Source organism: Ruditapes philippinarum, unplaced genomic scaffold (genome assembly GCF_026571515.1).
Source record: "Ruditapes philippinarum isolate M1 unplaced genomic scaffold, ASM2657151v2 ctg4912_1_1_1_1, whole genome shotgun sequence".
NCBI classification, from domain to species: Eukaryota; Metazoa; Mollusca; class Bivalvia; order Venerida; family Veneridae; genus Ruditapes; species Ruditapes philippinarum.
Window position 1 is genome coordinate 11,748 of NW_026864064.1, and position 21,090 is coordinate 32,837.

Below are 21,090 nucleotides of genomic sequence, written 5' to 3' on the forward strand. Positions count from 1 at the left end.
CTTCTTGCAGTTTTTGCCGATTTATAATCAGTTTTTACTTCATTAGCTGTTCTCACACCGAAACCATGGAAACTGTGTTGAAATTAATACGTTCAAAATGTGTATATTGCATCTAAATTACTTTTAGATAATGTATTTATGATGTTGCGTTACCGCACTAGCTAAAATCATTAAGGCGACCCGAGTAACACTTGGATTGTAAAATGTAAACACATTTAAAGTATTGTAAAAATCGCGGAAAAAAAATTAGGCGGATTTTATTTGTTCGTTTGATGTAAAATAATTATACTCAAATCCTTTTTGAAAGGGATTTTTTGTAATAATTTAATTAACGAAAATCTTTGTACATTGAAAACATGAATAACTACCCGTTTACGAAGCTCCGCCCCTTTCACTGTACAGCGCCGTATCGGAAAAATCTAAGCTGTAGAGTTAACTAACTACTCAAGGCTACAAGCTATGAAAAACGGTCTTCGCTAACGAATAGTTTAGACTCTACAAGCCAAAAGATATGTTTTGGCAGTTGTTGGCGACCGTTGATTAGCGCAAATGTGTTTACTTACTTTCAGATAATTTTTGTGCCTTTTGTTTTTATTCATGGAATTCGTAGCACGTGTGCTTGTATCATTTATTAGATTACTTAAACCGCAATGCCGGAGTGTAAAATATCCAGGAATATTGGATTAAATTTTGTCAAATAAATCGACATGTTAAGATCACACCATAGCAGATTAAAAGGAATTAGAAATAGGATTAAGTGAATAGAAAATGTTAAGCGCAGAATACGTTAATAATTAGTGTTTATAGATTTGTTTATGCTTAAGGAATGCAACATTTTGAGGAGATTTACTTGTAGAAGAAATATATTCATAATGTACGGCGTTACTATAAGCGTATGTTTCTTTATTTACATGGTCAGTATATTGGTGCTATCAAGCGTTACGTCGGGTGACGCTATATTACGTACAAATAACGTTCGAACCTTACAAACCTCATATGATGACGTCACTGGAACAGACAATACAGATATCTCATCAAATCTTAATTCAGGGATCATGACATCTGGCTCATCGGACCTCAATCAAAGAAAGGAACAGAAAAATAAATGGAATTATAATGACAAACAGGGTTCTCTTTTTCTAGATGACGAAGATATTGCACATCAGAAAAAGAAATCTCGCACGCGGGGATTACACATTGATAATAAAAATAAAACAAAGCGACTTCCTAACGCTATTATAATAGGAGTTAAAAAGGCTGGAACTAGGGCTCTTTTGGAATACCTTAGACTTCACCCTGATGTTAAAGCCCCGGGTCCCGAACCTCACTTTTTTGATAAAAATTACAATAAAGGATTAAATTGGTATAGGTAAGTGTAAAATTTCAAGTTTTATACAATAAAGAATCAAGTTTGTATTTTTACAAGACAAAAACATGAGACAAACAAATTAAAAATACAATTATGGTAATTATAAAAAAATGAATTAAAACAGTCATGGCTAACAGCTTAAAATTCAAAAGCATAGCACGATTTTTTTTTCTTTAGACACACAAGCTTTTTAATGTAAGGTAATTACAAAATTATACAAAAATGTAATATTACGCTTAAGAAAATTGACTATAAAATCTTACACATTGTTAAATTTATGAACACCGTAATTGTTGTGAAAGTTTTTATCGCGTTTTTATTTTTATTTTTCATAGCGTCACATACACCAACAAAAAAAAATAAATTAAAAAATATTTCAGCCAATTTTTACATCATTCCAATTCAGCAAAAAGCTTGTTAAAGCTTTTAAGTATTACATTTCAATGTAATCATAGCGAATTCTATACTCTTTTAAGGTGGTCTGATTCTTTTTAAAGATTTCAAATTAGCGTCACAGTTAAATATGACAATGCAAAATCGATGCATGATAATGCTGCGTTGAAAATCAAGTTCACATAGCATGCCAATATACTTTGTACGGTTTGATCTTAAAACGCTATCAGTAATAGTGTATTCACCTTTAATAAGCAATATCTCCTTTCATAATACATATTACATTGTATATTCAGACTGGGGGGAAACGAAACTCCATTTCTGTTCAAAATGTTTTTATCTGTCTATTTGACATGAGTTATAGACATCTGAACCCCCGTAACGAAGTATTTAAGTTTTTAGATATTCCGATAGCATCTTTGAAATTATAAATTATTACTATTTTATTCGCAACAATTACCGTACAATATATGGGTAATAACGCGCGCCCGGGGATACCACTTCAAAACATCCACACGTCGCGGCTCTAACACAACTTCTCGGACCTCCTACCAAGGAATCTGAAACTCGCTAAGAAACATTAATTAAATGATAGTCGTTTTCTCAATTAGGATCAGTCATAAGTTTAATACGGCAACAGGCACTTCTTGACGTTTATTACCCCCCTTTCATGTTTTGAGATGGATATCTCTCGCTCCTGAATAATTAAAAGCCAATGAAATTCCTCTCTTTTAGTGCCAGTCTTGGAGTATCTGATACCAGGTGATGGCAGAGTACATTACAATAAAATTAACGCCTAAGATTTTTCAAGCACAACTCGCCATTCTTTGGCCTAGGAAATAAAAACTTTTTTTTTCGCTCGAGATATCGTGCGTTATAAAAATTTCCTTCCAGATTATTTTACTGTCGGTATTTTAACAAGTTCTATAATTTCTAAGGTTGAAATAATGGTACTGTTATATTATCTAGATTCCGACTAATCTAAGGAAGGCTATTTCATTTTTTTTAATATTTATTAATTGTTGTTGTTTGTTTTTTTCCCCAAAATTTCTTTTAAATTGCCAAAATATTCATCGTTTTTGTATACTAGGCAAAATTTGTTAATGTTAACAAGCCATTTACCTACAACACGGCTTGATTCATGTAATAATAAACATAAAAAGAATTATTTAATATTACATGTTGTAATAATAGATGATACAAAAAGATAAAAAAGGAAAGTATATTGAAACAACAGATAAAATGTTAATTCAAAATTAACGTGTCATTGATGTTCTACATGTAAATTTGTTAACATTCTTTGATAAAAGGTTTCAATAATCTTACAAAGTGGCTTGAATTGCGTGTAACTTTTCATATTTGATAGCATTATGCCAAAAACAAAAATAGATATTCCGTCATTATTTTATTTACATTTACAATCAATATTTATATATGCTATTGAAATAAGGCTTGTTGTTTACTTTTTATTCTATACATTTTTTTTTCAAATACACCGATATTTAAAAACATATATTTTTTTCTTTCGTCGCAATACTTCATATATTAAGAGTATTATAAATACAGTCGAACGTACACGGAACAGTTTTGCTAAAAACCCGATACCGGATAGCTGTAAAGAATAGCCTTTTCACAGATATCAATATCAGTTTAAACAAACACATAAAAATACTTGGGACTGTTAATGTAAATATCTTATTATCTGATATGTCTAGTATTAAGTATATAATGATGGCCGTCACGTGCATTTTATTATCCTTTACATAAATATAGGCGAGCCTTGACAAATAATGATGTCTTTATATATGAATAAAATTTCAAACTATAGCTGTCAAAATCCAGATTATCTTATCTGCAAGTGATACTGTTGCATTGCTATCAAGATTATGTGCAGCGTTATTATTGATAGGAAAACTCCTTTGTCATTGTCTGATAGGCCTAGGAGGCTTTCAAGTTTAGCATATCAAGATATATGATTTATAACGGCTTGTTTAAGATAGGAAGAGATAAATATTTGGTTTATACAAATTGTTAGTCCAACTAACAAATTGTGAATAGTCATTGTGGTTATTGTTTGAACACGTAACCTGAATTACAGATAGTTTGTACACGTAACCTGAAATACATATAAGTTTTTACACGTCACCTAAGTTATTGATAGTTATTACACGTAGAATGAATTACTTTTATTTTTTTAACGTAACCAAACTTTATGATACTTTTTACAGGTCACCTAAATTAAATATATCTTTTAACCTGAATTACATGTTTTTACACGTAACCTTAATTACAGATAGTGTTTAACACGTAGTATGAAGTAGAAGTGATCTGGATATAAGATAAATTTTTACTCGTATCCTGAATTTTAAGTATGGCATCATGGGTTAATTATTTGTGTTAAGGTCAACATTTAGTCATTTTTACTCTTCTCTTCTCTCCATTATTACTCCTTTTTAGCGTCTAGCTTTATGACACATAGCATTTCTATTAAATATTCTGAAAAAGAGAAAGAACATGCTAAGATTTTCTAAAGAATAAATAATGTACATGATGGCACGCGCTGAAAAAAGCCATTATTTGGTCCGAGAGTATCCGAAGTCAGCTATGAAAACAAATAGTGTGCAGCTAATGAAGTGGAAGATTCTGTCAAGTAATGTCGACCGGGGCGATATTGTGTTTCACGAACATGAAAAGAAAGTATTTAGGCGAAGATATTAGGCACACGTTTAGGTTTTTACAAATGAGAAACTTGACTGGGGCTAGTGAAAGTGAAAACGTTGGTTTCCGACATTTTTGTTTGCATTTTTGAAATTGAAACTGAAGGAAATAAGGTCTTCTTTTATCAAAAGATGGTATCATTTTCAGTTGTCAAAATAGATCCGAAAGCGTATTCTGGTATCGTTTCAATTTGTGTTATTGTATGATACAAAATGGTATCGTCTGCTGTTCGTTTAAAACTGAACATATCCAGTTGAGTAATTATATGCCAAATTAAAAACATCGAAACTTTAAAAAATATCCAAGTAACGCTTTTCGTATTTCATAAACAAAATGTTAACCCAAACCACTTTTAATCATCTCCCCGATACAAACAAAATAAGGACCTTTTTCGTGTTAATAAGAAGTATCATAGTCTCAGTGAAGTTTTTCTGTTTGTATACATAAACAATATTTGAGCCGCGTCACGACAAAACCAACATAGTGTGTTTGCGACCAGCATGGATTCAGACCAGCCTACGCATCCGCGCAGTCTGATCAGGATCCATGCTGTTCGCTTACCAACTCTATTACAAGTAGAGAAACTGATAGCGAACAGCATGGATCCTGATCAGACTGTGCGGATACGCAGGCTGGTATGGATCCATGCTGGTCGCAAACGCATAATGTTGACTTTGTCATGGTACGGCTCAATTTTATTGTTCAGAAACTATTTAAAATATAAATAATAATTAACATGAATATATGCTTTAAAATGCATTCCAATAGATGACTTCGCAAATGTGTTATTTTAGAAAGGATTTCGGAACTAAACTGCTTACCATGAAAGTACATAGTCTAACATGACCCGGTCACATGTATATATATCGTTTAATTTATTATCAAATGTGCCATGACTAAAAGTTTTGCTATAACATCCTTTGACATGCCTTGTTTAAAAAAAAGACAGTGAGTTGCCTTAAAAAGAGGAATATATAAAATCAGTTGTAATTTTTCCATATATTTGAAAGATTTCAGTGCAAAAGATGTATAAATACCATGAAATTAGTTACAAACATTTTTTAAGTTTGTGGTAAATATACATAATTTATAACAGTCGAGCTAGTATTTATCAACTAGAAAACTGCCTCAAAAAAGACAATGAACATGTCACGTGGTGAGGTGTTTTAGTACAATTTACAAGAAATTCTGCATGAAACTATATACCTTTCGTGAAAACCCACAACTGAAAAACAACCACAATTAGGGAAGATAAACCTTTTCATATGAAGTTTTAAACTTTTTTATATTCCTCTGACACCTGATACAAGAAGAGCTGTATTGATTTTTTACCATTACAAAATTCATGTTATTTAAAGGCTTAAGTTACTAGTACATTTTAATATACAACAATGTATCACTAAAATGTACAAGCCAATATAAGGTAGAAAAAGTATCACCTTTCAACTTTAATGAATTGATAGCTGTTAACCTTTTATCACGAGCCGTCCACATCTGAATTATTGATGGACCTGCACTCATTATTGGATTTCGTCTAAGACTTCGTTATGTTAAATTTCAGGTAAATCTATCAACAAGAAATGGAGGAATTTCATGATATTGAACAATTAACTAAATGTCAATCTCCACAAATAAGTACCAATATTTGAAACTGATGTTTAAATTTTCAGCGGAATTTTCAAAGTACAGGTGATGTCTGTTTTTTTTATTTTCAACAAAACAAAACAAGAGAGGATTTGGTATTAAAATTATTGAATACTCTTTCCCATTAACAGACTATAACGTTTCAATAGATCAAAATAATTGTATACAAAGTTTTATATTTTAATTTACAGATTAAGCTACAATTTCTGTTAAAGTTACATTTTCTCTTTATAGACTAATCTTTTTCTAAACTAGTTGCTTAAATGTCAGTAAACTCTTAAATGAGTAACTTACTCTTTGATTAATTCATTTTTTCTCATTTTCACCTTTTTACAGAGTTTTATTTTTCTGACATTTTTTTAGATAGAAAAATCTTTAAATCTTCACCTTGAGTCTTTGTTGTAAAACACATGTTTTAACTCTATCAACGTCGATCAATAATAACGCGGCGTCTTCTCAGTATTGCTTTACAACAAAAAAATCCTCAAAGAACAGGAAACTGCGATAGAATTACCTTATTGAATTTACCTAATTGATGAAAATACGCTTGCTTCTTAATTGACTTTCGATCTTTTACAAGAGGAAATTTGCTTAATGAAGTAACAGCATTTTGTATTTGTATAAGGTTAACCAACTGGATTAAGGTAAAGAGATAAAAACACACTTAAAACTATTTAAGGTCGTCACAAAAGTAATGATGGTAATTAGCGGTATTACGAAACAAATGAAAAAATATTGATCCAGCAAAAGTTTATGGTTGGGAAGTATATATAAAGGATACAGTATCAAATTAAAAGTCTTGGTTTCGTCTGTAAATGGCAAAACCCGTCTGCTACCATTATAAACATTTGATTTTGTTTCGTCTACTACTGTCAGACATTTGATGCTAGTTCGTTGATCCCTGGTTCATCTGCTCCTGGCATAATGTTTAATCTTGGACTGTCTCACACCAGCGCAAACATTTAATCTTAGTACATCTTATACTAACACAAACAATTGATCTTGGATGGTCAACAACAAGCACACACATTTTATCTTTAATTGTCAATGCTTCGAATACAACTAGCACGCAGATATAACTGAAATCTATTACCCCAAGTTCGCCTGTTACAAGCATACCATTTGTCATTGCTTCGTCTGCATTTGGGATCATAAATTGATCTTGATTTTGAATGAGAAAAAGATATACTTGTATATAACTTACAAGTATGACCAAGAAGCGGTAGTTTTCATACAATACGATTAACAAAGAAATGTAAAATTAAAATATCATAGTATTAAAGATACCAAAGCGAAGGCAAATAGTATGAAACAGAAAGAAAACATCAATTGAAATCGCCAAGATGAAAATAAAATAATAGTTCAATCATTAAATGAGTTATGTGCATAGACGCCGTTTCAAAGAAGTTGCTGAACTATTCTGATTGAGCTAGGTACCACTTCAACTGACGTTTTAGATTTTGCTAGTTTGCACGAAAAAAAAACACAACTGAATGTTCTTTTAAACCAATGAAATACAGTTTGTCTTCATCTGTTACCGCACGCATTTATTTTCGAATTCCAGAAGAGGCATTACCATTTGTACGCAGACGATTCTCACGCGTTTCGGAGACACTAATGAAAAGATTTATGATCGTAACAGGACTAACGAAACATATACAAATGTGTAAGGTACTAAAATATAGTAATGGAATTGCAACACATCTGGTAGACATGGTAAAAAATCCACAAGGGGTGGAGGATGAATATCGTAAACCATAGTTTACTATTGTTTTGTTGCCATGGTAAACAATACAAAAATATGCAAATGCAAACAGTAGGCGGTGCTGTTTTCAAAGCACATGTTTAAATGAATAACAGAAAGTAATAACCTGAGGCTTACACCTAAGACATAAACACACATAGCAAATGTTCTACCAGAATATTGCTTTTAGTTCTAGTCGTCATAAAAATGAAAATAACACGATAAAATATATTTGTAAAAAAAAGGACATTCTTAATAGAAACATAAGAAAAAAGGGATTATGAAGTTATTAAATTTATAAATGTGTTTAACTATTTGTGATATTGATAAAATATTTTCAAGAGGTCCGTGTACAATTTACTCCACGAATAACAAGCTCAACATAGCGTTACGAAGCATTTCTTTTCAGCTTTTTATAATTACATAAAAAGCATACTTAAATGTTATTTATGACTTGATTACGGATGAAATTTATGCAAAAATAGAATGATTGCATGGACTGGCGTTTATTGTTAACTCTGCATGAATTCCATTGAATAGGCCCGTTTTTAATTTCGCGACTACTCAAACGAAACTTTCGCAAAGAAGATATCCCAAGGCATATTCTTAAGATTTTTAGCGGCAGTCTATTTCTTTTTTTATTTAAATAAAATTTAAATTTTCTTTAAAATAAACTGATTCTTAAAATTATGTTGAAAAAGAAGAAACTTCTGTTAAAACTAGGTCTTGCTTTTTAACATCAGTTAACTTTTTTTAAGAATAAACAAATGAGTGTGATTTTCTTTCTTGACAATTGCTGATTCCAGCTTTGAAAACAAAGTCTGTATCGGCTCTATTGAAGTTTATATGAGAAATAAAAATAGTTGGTTTAAACAGTATTTATTTCATATAATACAAACATATACAATTATGATACAACAACATTATATAAACAGGATTGAAAAGGAAGTCAAAGACTTATGTAGATTTCTTTCCTGTAAATAAAAATAGTTAACGGTCTAAATTCACAGATAATTATGTCCGTCAGACTGTTATATGTAATCAGTGGTCAAATGAAATTAGGCGATTCACATCTTGAAATATTTAGTATTTGAAACAAAAATGATTTTTTTAATGTTTGGCAAAGAACTTTTATATGTCAAACATGAGTGAAAGAAATCACTTTTATTTCTATTTACATTGATGTCCTTCTCTAGTGCATACTTCACATGAAAACAAGTAACAGAGAAAAAAACACAGTTATTTACAGGAATAAATCACAAAAAAGTCAGAGAAGAGAAATCCCTGAGCGTCATACTCAAAGATATGAAAATATTTACCATAGAGTTAATTGATTTAGCTCACAGTGATTTCTCGTACTGACAGTTCGACTGTTAAACTTATCAAGAGAGTTGAGATTGGGAAATCCTGTATATAGCACGTGAATCACGTGAACAAACACATTATTGACGTCGTTTGCAGTCCCCTGAGTAATTATTAAAACAACCCATTAGTAAATAATGTATTGTAAAGACGGGTAATAAAAATCACTACAAAAGTATATGTGTGCTGTTGCGAAAAACCACATAATGAGTTGCGACCACATGGCTCCAGAATAGAGTACGTCTTTTCCGCGCTAGTGCTAAAAATCGGGTAATCTATGTTGTTCGCTAAAACAAGTTACTTACTTGTAATTTAGAGTTGGAACGAAATGGATCCTGATCAGACTGCGCGGATGCGCAGGCTGGTCTGGATCCATGCTGGTCGCAAACCCATTATGTTGGTTTTGTCGTGACGCGGCTCATATGTGTGATTGTTTCTGTAATATATACACGTAATAGAAATGGTTTCGTACACATGGCTTCCTTTGTAGAAATATTGAAAAAAGTAACAGTATCAATATTTATACGAGTACAATAGTGCAAAAGAATAGTAAAATACTATCGTTGATATCTGTAAAAAAAACAAATAATGTAATAGCTAATATTTGTAAATTAATTCGTTGGCATATTATTTCTCAAACAAAAAAATAAATTAATTGATAATAAAGAATAAAAATAAATTGTACAGAAGTTATTCATTGGGAAACGCTGTGTGTGTTTTTGGGATGCAGTCTATATCTTATTTAAAATTTGATCCTAAACAAATGTGACAACAAAACATTTGGACGCCTTATCATAAGCTTTTACCTTATCTCGGTCTATCTATTACAAATAAAATAAGACATAAAATATCATATAATTTCACATGGATATTAGTATGAAACTTGTATCAATTTACGTACGTTAACAAAGTTGGATTTCAATATGAATTGATAAGAATATGCAAAGAATAATTACAAATGGAGATTGATTTTGTCAATTGAATAACTGTTTTGTACCATTATATGAAATCGAACCTGTTTCTCGTCTAAATGTGTCGCATGTTTTGTCAAAATAGTTCAATAAATGTTAGTCAATAAGTTAGTTATAGTTTAAATATAAGAACACCTATCGTATAAAAGGCATATAATATATATTATAGCATAAATGATTTGTTACGTAAAACCGAGTTACATTTACTTTTACCGGAACACGGGTTATTTTTTTCATCTGATTTAGAATTTTTAAAAAGTGAATCATAACGGAAAGATAAAAACATGCCCGGAGTAATGAAATCCCCTTTCCCTCCAACATTTCACCACCGCAAAATTACATTTTTCAACCCATAATGTTTTCGTGAAGTTCAATGAAAGAAGGGGGTTATTTTTGGAACACCGTCCTGCGTTTATATAAAAAAATAAATACATATTTTTAGTTTAATCAGGTCTTCTATTCATAAATATTCAACATCTCAATACAATTTTAAATTGGTGTGTGGCTGCGCTTTAATATTAAATAACAGTGTTTTTATCCGAAGTCATCCAAGTTTAAAATATAACCGCCATGACAGATTACATTTTTAGATAAAATTGAAATTGATGCATGAATAAATTAATTTTATCACTTGGGAAGCGAGACTTCATTTTGTACAACTTACGTCGCATGATTTATATAGTCGATAACCTAAAACATGTGGCCCTTAACTTTTAACACATTATAAAATCATTAAAGATGAAACACCGCGTTAAAAGTGTATCTCTCAAATGGCTATGTCTCATAAAACACACTAGAATAAACAAAGTTATTTATTTTCCTAATGTATGATTTGTGTTGCTTGTTCAAGTACCCAGATAACAGGATGTTTGGTTTGTTTTTGGAAAAGTTTGTAAAAATAATTTCATTATTAAACCAAGGAAACTTGGGTAAATTTCGCCATTTTTACCCCATACTGTGCATTTATCGCGTTATCTTATTATTTCGGTTACCACTTACGAAACACCTATTCAATTGAAGGAAATAACGGTATTTAAGTACAATGTTTAAAGTCCCATGCCGTTGTCATGGACGCTAGAAGTCTCGTGGTCATTTATATGAACATCAATGTCCAGTTTTCATCTTAAGATATCGGTAAATCAATAAGTGGAATGTCCGATTTATTACCCAATAACCATTCAGATAACAACGTTCGTAAATTGGTTAAACAGTAGCAAGGCAATACACTTTGCTGTAAAATATGTCACTGTTACGGGATAAAATCACCATGCAAATTTTACAAATCTTATTTATATAATGATAAACCGTCAAAATACATGTATGATTAATGCTCATAAAATATCAGCCAAAGTTGGCTTCAAAATAATAAAAAATAAACACTTTCAAATACCGCAAAGAGCGCGCCGTGGTGAACCTTAATTACTCTCACAGCCTCTTTTGAAAATTTATTCCAACAATAAAACTGTCGCCATACATAAATAAGATAGACTACTTGAAAGGAAGTAATTTCACACGTCATTCCATTCTAAATACATCTGGGGTTGAGAGGATAATTTCACAGTATTTCAAGTTTCCAAGAACCGTTCCTATTTTCCGCCTCATTTAATAGTAATTTCATTAAATTCTGCATTCAAAAGACGTAAATAACTTGCCTTTCCTACCAGAGTGTCTGGAGGTGCCAATCTTAATCTAATGGTCTCGGTTGTTATGGTAAATGACTACTGTGAAATCAATTAATTTCGTGAGCTCAACTTTTTCAAATCAAGTAAAAGCTAATAAGAAGTAAAGATGTCAAGATAATTTAGGAAAAAACAAGCATAAATCTTTCAATTTTAGTGCATTTTCGGTAATTTACAGAAACAAAAATCAACACTTTTCTTATAAACGAAAAAAGCAACATTTAATTGTAAAAAGCAATATATCTGTCACAAAATGTATTGTTAGACATATACTTGTATATTGGCCAAAGAGCGAGTGTTGTGCATTCGAATGATTTAAAACCCTACTTGATAAAGGGTTAATGTAAAATATTATCGTTATGTTAAATAACAAAGGCATTATATGTCACAACTTTTTCAAGAATCGATTAAAGTACCATGTAAACAACATAATAATGCATTATTCCATAACAAATATAACTTTTAACGACAAAAAAGTATATTAAAATTCGTCTTTATTTAATTTTGATATATGTACCTGTATATAATACATGTACTAAAACAGTTAACTTAAACAACATAAACAACAGTAGGACCAAAATCAATATTCAACCTATTAATTAAAACACTTGAAGTACATGTCTATATAAAATTGTAATATTTCTTATAAATTGATATTGTTCACAACACCACACCTGCCTGTTATATAAATTTATCATTATATTCCAGAGTTTAATATTTCATGGCATGTTGCTTTTTACATTTAATATTTTACACAAAATTAAATATTTCATTATATTAATATGATTGCCAGTCTAGACGTAAAATGTCTCCTAATGTACTTGCAGTGACCTTTCTTTTACATATCATGGTAAAAACTTGTTTCTGTATTGAAAACGTTACTATGTTCCAGTCAATGCATGTGGATATACTATTCTTTTTATTACCATAAAAACTAATCCAGGAATATATGATTACAAAAAAGTTGGCTTATTCATAAGGTCAACATCTTTTCGCTTTCTAAGAAGACTTTTACATAATTTGCTGTTACAGTATCCTCATTTATTTTCAATATTTTATCACACAAAAAAAACAACAACAAGAAAACAACCCCCCACCCCCCTCCCCCAAAAAAAAAAGCCCCACAAAAAACAACAACAACCAAACAAACAACAAAAACAAACAAACAAACAAACAAAAAACCAATATACCCGGCCAGTGTTTACATATTGCAAATGGTCGAATTAAAAATAAAAATGTCATTATGAAATTTCACTTAATGGTTGTCGTCATAACTGGTATTAAGATGAAACATTTAGTTGTTTATTGTTTATTTTTAATTATAATTGATTTATACTTTTTGTTATAGAACTGAACGGTTGTAATGTTCTTCTTTATTGGATAGTCGTGACAATTTATTTAATCTTCATACACGGCTTCTGTCACTGTGTGAAATACTTTAGAGTTGTCTTCCAACTGAATGAAATTTGCTGCATTGTTTATTCTTAATTAAGAGGTTTTACATGTTATATTGCCGTGTATAAACGGTTGTCTGCAATATAAACATCGCTTTGCTTTGCAACCGTTTATACATAGAGGATATTGAATGAGTGCAGGTTTAATACTAAATTTATTGAACGAGTTGAATAAAATCATATTATGCGAGCCTCTGGCGAGCATAATATTGTTTTATTCAACGAGTTCAATAAATTTAGTATTGAATCTACACGAATATAATATTCTATTTATCACATATATAAAATAAGACAGATAAACTGTTAACAAGAGTCATTTTACTTTGACGCGCCTATAGTGTAACGCTAACATTAGCGCGCTTTACCGCTATGTTTATAGTGCAAATGACGTGACGTCAAAGTGTTATTACACTAGTGTAATATCGTCTAGTGTAATATCATTTTTATTAAATGGCTTTATTACACTCCTCCGCCGCGGTTTATGTGATAATACACCATATTAGCTGTAAAAAAATCTTTATAAGGCGTGATACCCTTTTATAGAATATCTCAAAACAGGACCTGATTTGAATAAAATACTCATAAAGTAACATCTTCTTTTCACAATATCATATATATGATGTCATGTGAATTTAAAATTTCAATACGAAGAATGTATAAAACACCTTTAAAATTGCCTAATGTCGTGTTTGAAATATGTAATGTTAGAATATTATATTATCTTAAATAACACATTTCGCGTGATAATATAAATTATATAAAAGAAGAAAGAAAAATGTACGCAAATATAACTATTTAGATTGCACAAATGTATATGTGCTGAAATACGTAATAAGGAAATATGCATACTATGTTTTGAGTCTCACATATACATGTATATTAATATTCGTTTCAATATCAAATAAGCTATTAATATAATTATACCATTTTCACATCTGGTGAACACCTGCCTTTAACACAAAATGCTTTAAAATGAAATAAGTATGAAAGCGTTGAAAACACTTCAAAATATATGGAACATAATACTTATGTTTTACACATGTCAACTTATCTTTAAAATATACTTTTGAATTGTTTCTAAATTTAGTTATGTCATAATTGTTAATAAAATTACTGACATAAGCATCATAGCCAAATGTCGTCTTATCTGACACGGTTGTTTATTGTTGACATTTCATTTCTTTGTTTATATTCAATTTAAATTTTTAATACTTTCAAATTTATCTGTAATACAATCATGTTACATGTATAACATTGTGTATGCATTATGAGCGACTTCCCTTAAAATAATTTAATATCTCTATTTGAGGTTAGTTGATTCCTTCTAGCTTTACGTCTATTTTGATATATTTATAAATTTTAGATAATCGAGTTACTTTATAAATTAAAGATAACTTCAGTATTCTTACTGTTTTTTTGAATATTCCTAGACATTCTAGTCAATATCATATGACCGGTGTAAAATATCAGCCAAAACAATTCTATTCTGCAAATTTTAAAGTATAGAATTATGACTTCAGAACAAAATATGCACACAAAGGAGTAATAAATGTCTTTTCGGGTTTTGTGTTGTTGAGTTTGAACATATGATAACCAGTCTTTATAATTCTAATTACAGGAATCTGATGCCAGAGACAAGCAAAGGACAGATAACGGTCGAAAAGACGCCATCGTATTTCGTCACAAAGGGAATTCCAGAAAGAGTCTATAGAATGTCAAAAAAGATGAAGTTAATTGTAGTTTTCAGAGACCCTGTAACGAGAGCTATTTCAGACTACGCACAATTAGTTAGTAGAAATCCAAATGTGAAATCCTTTGAAGAAATGGTGTTCGTAAACAATAGAACAAGAATTGTGGATACCTCTTGGACTATTGTAAAGATAGGCGTATACGCCCAACATTTGGCAAGATGGTTAGAATATTTTCCCATTCGCCAATTCCATTTTGTAAGTGGTGAAAACTTGATTAAAAATCCAGCTAGTGAAATGCAAAGAATCCAGGAATTTCTAGGTTTGGAGCAATATATTACTGCAGAAAATTTTACATTTAACCAAACGAAAGGTTTTCCGTGTTATAAAAAAGAAACAAAGACCAGTGGGTGGCATTGCCTTAATGAGGAGAAAGGTAGACGACACCCGGGTATAGACCATTCTGTGAAAAGGCGTCTAGAAGACTTTTATAGACCTTTTAATATTAAATTATACAGCATGACTGGACAAGATTTCGGTTGGTCATAACTTCAGGGACTTTACATGAATTAATCATATGCTAGTTCCAATGTTATTAAACAAGAGATGATGGATCATGTCCCGATATTTATACCCCACCTTTGGTCTGGTCATTTCAAGTGCGTACCCAGCTTCAGTGCAACATTGCTTTGAAACTGGATTCAAATCAATTTGGCCTTTTTGTATTCCGGGTAAAGTGGCCTACTAACTGTTAACATGTCTTTAATAATGATAAGGCATTAAGTTACAACGTGTCGTGTGAGGAATCAAGATATTAAATGTAAAATATATATATTTATATATATAAGTGCTTTCCACAATTAGCAGTATTTGTTTGTAACACTGCGATTAAATTATAACTTTACTATTTCTATATCATGCCTACGTGTAAGATAGAAAACTTATGTTGATCAATGATTTTCACAGGATTCGATATAATTTTACCAATACATATTATATATAATGTTTCATGTACTTCAGTATTCCATTAATTAAGGAAATATTAAAATTGTATTGATATAATATATTTTCATATGTAATGAATATTAAACTTAAGTATTCAAAAAAAACACTCTGACTTGTAAGTAATAATAAAATACCTCAATATTTTCACAAAGTTTTTCAATTGTTTGAAAAATTTGGATCATAAAATTGATAATCCTAGTTTAAATCACAGACCTAATTTAGATAATCCTATTGGTATATATATACTGGTGTCAAACATTTTGTAAACCACGTATAATCTTTATAAGTTATATTAAAATCAGAAGCTGAATTATATTATAATTTCAGAAAATATGCCAATTCAGATTCACTCATTGCATTGTAATATATACACTATCACCTTCATTAATATAACATTGACATCGTTTCTGATATCCAGATTTAATTTAATGGTAAAACAGCTCCAACTTTCAGGACAATCTCTAGACAGTAAATATGTACAATTATATATTGTATGGTCCAGTTTTTGTTTTTTGTGGCAAAGTTTTCTGGAAGATGTGTAATGACATTGTTTACTATGTAAACAGCGCTTATTTATTTGTGCGTTGCAGCCAAAATTGGGCGAGATGTACGCACACTATATATTGACACTGATATTATACTATTAATGATACACGAAAGATGATACATTTTTTAAGCCATATTAATTCGTGTCTGACATTTGTTTGTCAAGAAGTTTAGTTTTGTTTCACTTTCATATAACGCAAACAAAAGATCCTTACCCAAAATTTTAAAATACTATTAATTATTCAGACTTTGACACATTCAATATGTAAGATAATCGGCATCTTAGTGCAATAACGGATTAACTCCCAGTAATTATATGAGGAGATAACCCGTTACTGCACTAAGGTGACGACTTACAGTGCTTGCTGCAATAGTGACTTGTTTATTGTTTACAACGTGTAGTCTGTCCTGGCTATATACTGTTAATTGCGAATTTTAAGCCTTTCTACACGGAACTTTCTCGCCTTTATAATAGATAGAAGGAAATGTATTAGAAAGTTAAAGTCCATTGCTTACTCACTGTGAGTCAATAGGTGTAAATATTGCATCAAATATTTTTGAAATTGTCGGCAATTATTCCGGAGTAAGTGATAACGTTTACAACCTGTAAATGCCTGAATCTGCTTCAAATCTAAATGTGCTTTCTGAACAAACTGCATGTGTGGAATCGATTGGGTAATAAATTTGTTATGGATGCAGACTTTTTTGGGTGAATGACGTATGTAACATGTGTAATTTCTATATATTTTTCGATAGTAAATGTCGAAATAGAGCAAAGTAAAATGATAACGGTAGTTGTACGGTTATTTCTGTGTTAGTTGCACAGATAATTTGTCTGAAAAGAATGTGCTATTATATGTAATGTTATAAATAAGGGCAATTGGTCTTTGGTTGTAACTTTGAATTGTGAATCATGTATGAAAAACATTGTTTACACTTGAATCATGTACATTGTTTACACATATTTTGTAACATTGTTGTTATGATGTTGAAAACATAATAAAATAAATAAATTATATAATTTATATAGAAAAATAAGTGTTTGTTGATTATATCTTATACGTGATCATTATCTATACTGACATACATGAAGTCTAGACGGAGCTTCGTAGTTATAAATAAATTTGTTTATAAAAAACTAAAGAATTACAAGATATAGGGTTACCGTGTATTTTATTTTTTAAAATTCGTATAAGAAGAAAAGAAGTGCTGACGGCCAAAACAATGTAAATTGCTCAACTAAAAGAATAAAGAAACACCCATATAATATGTAACCACTGAACTGCAACAAAGTGTTGACTCGCGACCAAACAATCTTTATTGAGTTATTTTGACAGGACCGTTAAATATTTATACATGTATCTTATTTCAAAGTCTTTGTCTAGTACGTTTGGTAAACTCAAGGTATGTAGCCTTTCGGTTCAACAATCATGTACAATTGGCCGTTGATCATACAACTCTATAATTTGTTTGTCATAATTGTCGTACATACAAATCATATCAGCTATCATCAAACAACCGTTATGTTCCGTCATTGAAGTGCGATCAGATAGCACCGCTGTAAGAACATTTGAGACGGCGAAGGGCGGCCGTTCTTTATTGCTTATGTTTCATTAGTTTACGAAGAGGTCATAGACATTAGCTGAATCTTATAATTAAAACGCCAGGTGTTGCTTTGTTTTTGAATTCTTAAACATTCCATGTGCCCAAATTATGATTGATTAAACATATATCGTTTACACGCATTTATAGCAATAGCTGATCCATTGCCGAAAGGTTTGTGATATGATATACAGCGGAATTTTACAATGAATTAATAAGAAAGAACAAATTTTATGTATAGTTTGCATTGAATATTGTTGGATGCTTAACATTTTGTATAATTTTTCTACCATTTCAAAAGACATAATGATATAAAAGAGTTTATTGCACCATTTCGACATCAATAAAAAATATGACATAACAGTCTGATTATTATTATTTGTAACAACCGCGTTCAAATAAAATATAAATTTGCTTAGTTTTAAATTTTAGTTTGATTCTAATTTCATCTCAATAACTTTAATGGGGACGTGTTTGTCACTGAATACGATACTCGTTTGGGCTGTGAGAAGTGTGGTCGAAACTACTATGTCTAAATTAAAAACAAAAACGTATCAATTGAAAAAAAAAATTAAATATGAAATTTGGGCAGAAACGCAAGAATGGGATGTGTCACTAAATTATAAAGTCTACTAAATTGAACTGTGAAATATTCTTTTATTAGAAAAAAGTCCTTATACTTAAAGAAAAAGAATAAAATTAATTAAAAGCCGAGTCTATTGTTTCCATGCACTCTTGAACTACTGTTTCCATTACCAGTTTATTTGATATTTAGGTTCTCCGGTATGATTTTTATATGAAGATATCAACAAAATTAATATGGTACCTATTACAGACCGCCTAGTATGGTTTTAACCGGTCCTTTTAATTGTTTAGCGTCCAGCATTGATTTATTTTGTGTTTTGTTACTTTTATTTAAGTTATGTTGGCGATCTGCTACCAAGGATGCACACGTGTGATTCAATATTATTTTTATGAACACCACCTGCCTTTTATGTAACTCTTTATTGACTCTGTGTGCTTTAAAAGAAATGAATTATTTGCTTTAAACAAATAACATTCGATTCTACATAAAAGAGACGTGTTGAATATCAAATAAAGAATATTAAGTCTTTTAAGCGACTGCGTTCCTAACACAAACGTGAAGTTAAAATATTCTCAAGCATCACATATTTAAACAGAATGTACGGGCTTGAATTCATCATGATGTTTTTATTAAAAAGATCTTTTTTTGTTAAAACAAACTGCAAATGAAGACGATGTGGATACTATGCGCAACCGAATTAGAGCTGTTATAATAACACTCGTATAAGTGTTCAATTGACAAATGCATATTGATATGTAAGAAATTAACATTATATACTTTTAGCTAGAAATTTTTATTTCCAAACTAGCTTGTTTTACGGGCTTAGTCACAAATATTGACAAAAACATGCAATTAGCAGGTTGACGGTAGACTCTGTCATGCTAAGACTCGTACTCATAATGTCACCCCACCGCTTGCTTTGCTTTTTAAAAACCACATTAATTTAAGCATGATCTGTCCGTCATAAAGAATTTCACGCTTTTCCTTTTCTAAATTACGATTGAAGAAGCAGTCTATATAGCAGATACTTTAGGAAAGAGTAAGTGAAGCTAGGTCATAATACTTTTATATTGATAACATCACATGTTGAAATGTTCAGAGTATCTTATACATACTATTATATTATAAAGGTATACAAGTTTAAAAGTTGGTTTTATACTATTTTCTTAAATAAGTTTATATACTATTTAGAATTATCATCACAATTTAACATGCACAATAAAAGCGTTCGTTCAAAAGGTTTGGACCAAATGAAAGCACAACTTGAGCGTGGGAACTCTGTTTAACTCCATTTAAAAGCGCGTTTACAAACGTTTTAAGATTTTTACACTCGTTTAGGTTTGTTTATCAATTATTTATAATTCATAAACCTTTTTTAACTATCCTTAAATTCCTTAACACACGATTTGTCTTCTCCCTGGATGTTACAGAGTAAACGTTTCCTTGTTTACATGGTAACAGGAATCCCCAAAGAACGCCATAAACGGCAAAATTGAAATGTTGTTACACACATTAAACTTTTTGTTACATTTATTTTTGATAAACTATGAAAAATCAAATTTGTCAATTAACCTACCACGAACATTTGAATGATTTTATAGTAAGAAAATAAGAGTAATAAATTTGTCATTACATATAAATACGTACGTTTTGTTTACATCAAAATATAATACGTAAGTTTTAATTATTCTACTAAACAAAACATTCAAACTGAATGTTCTACTAGTCCAAACCGGTCCGTTAAAATTTTTAAAAGATTGACAAAGTGAAGTAGCAATGTCAGTCAATGTTTAAGTGTTGACATTTGAACGAAAAAAAGAAATACAAACCCTCAACATTTCTAAACGAAATGCAACATTGAAGAAGTTTGGCAAAAAGGATTGCGTATATAGATTTAAAGCACGTCTTAAAGTCTAATAATAATAATAATAATAATAATAATAAGAGGATAGATTTTAAGTATCATCAATATTGTCAACGTCTATTTTGGTGAGTTTTAATTAGGATGAAGACCAATTCTCCTACGTGTATATTATTTTCTACACGACCAGGTGCGTTGGTAAAGTCATCGAACTTCCGCAATCTACTGTCAAGCTTTCCCTTTATAATATAAGGTCTGTTAATAGATTAATGAAAATACGATGAAGACATTTTTGTCTCGTCATTCTGACTGTACGATTTGCAATCCTACAACATTAGCAGGCATTGATATATCCCGGAGGGACAACTAGAATATGTCAATTGTCTGTTTAAAAAATCAGGTTTCATCTAAAACAATTTGTCTCGAGGCATATTTGATATCAAACGTGTAAAATGTATAAATATATCT

At 30.5% G+C, this 21,090-nt stretch overlaps 1 protein-coding gene across 1 annotated transcript; it reads left to right on the top strand.

Annotated features, from left to right (window-relative positions):
• Positions 1–405: 405 nt before the first annotated feature.
• Positions 406–17,611, top strand: LOC132724310 (heparan sulfate glucosamine 3-O-sulfotransferase 3B1-like). The gene is made up of 2 exons (XM_060709152.1): positions 406–1,369; positions 14,953–17,611. Exons 1-2 carry the CDS (start codon positions 816–818, stop codon positions 15,569–15,571), a joined length of 1,173 nt encoding a protein of 390 aa, XP_060565135.1. The 5' UTR covers positions 406–815; the 3' UTR covers positions 15,572–17,611.
• Positions 17,612–21,090: the final 3,479 nt, after the last annotated feature.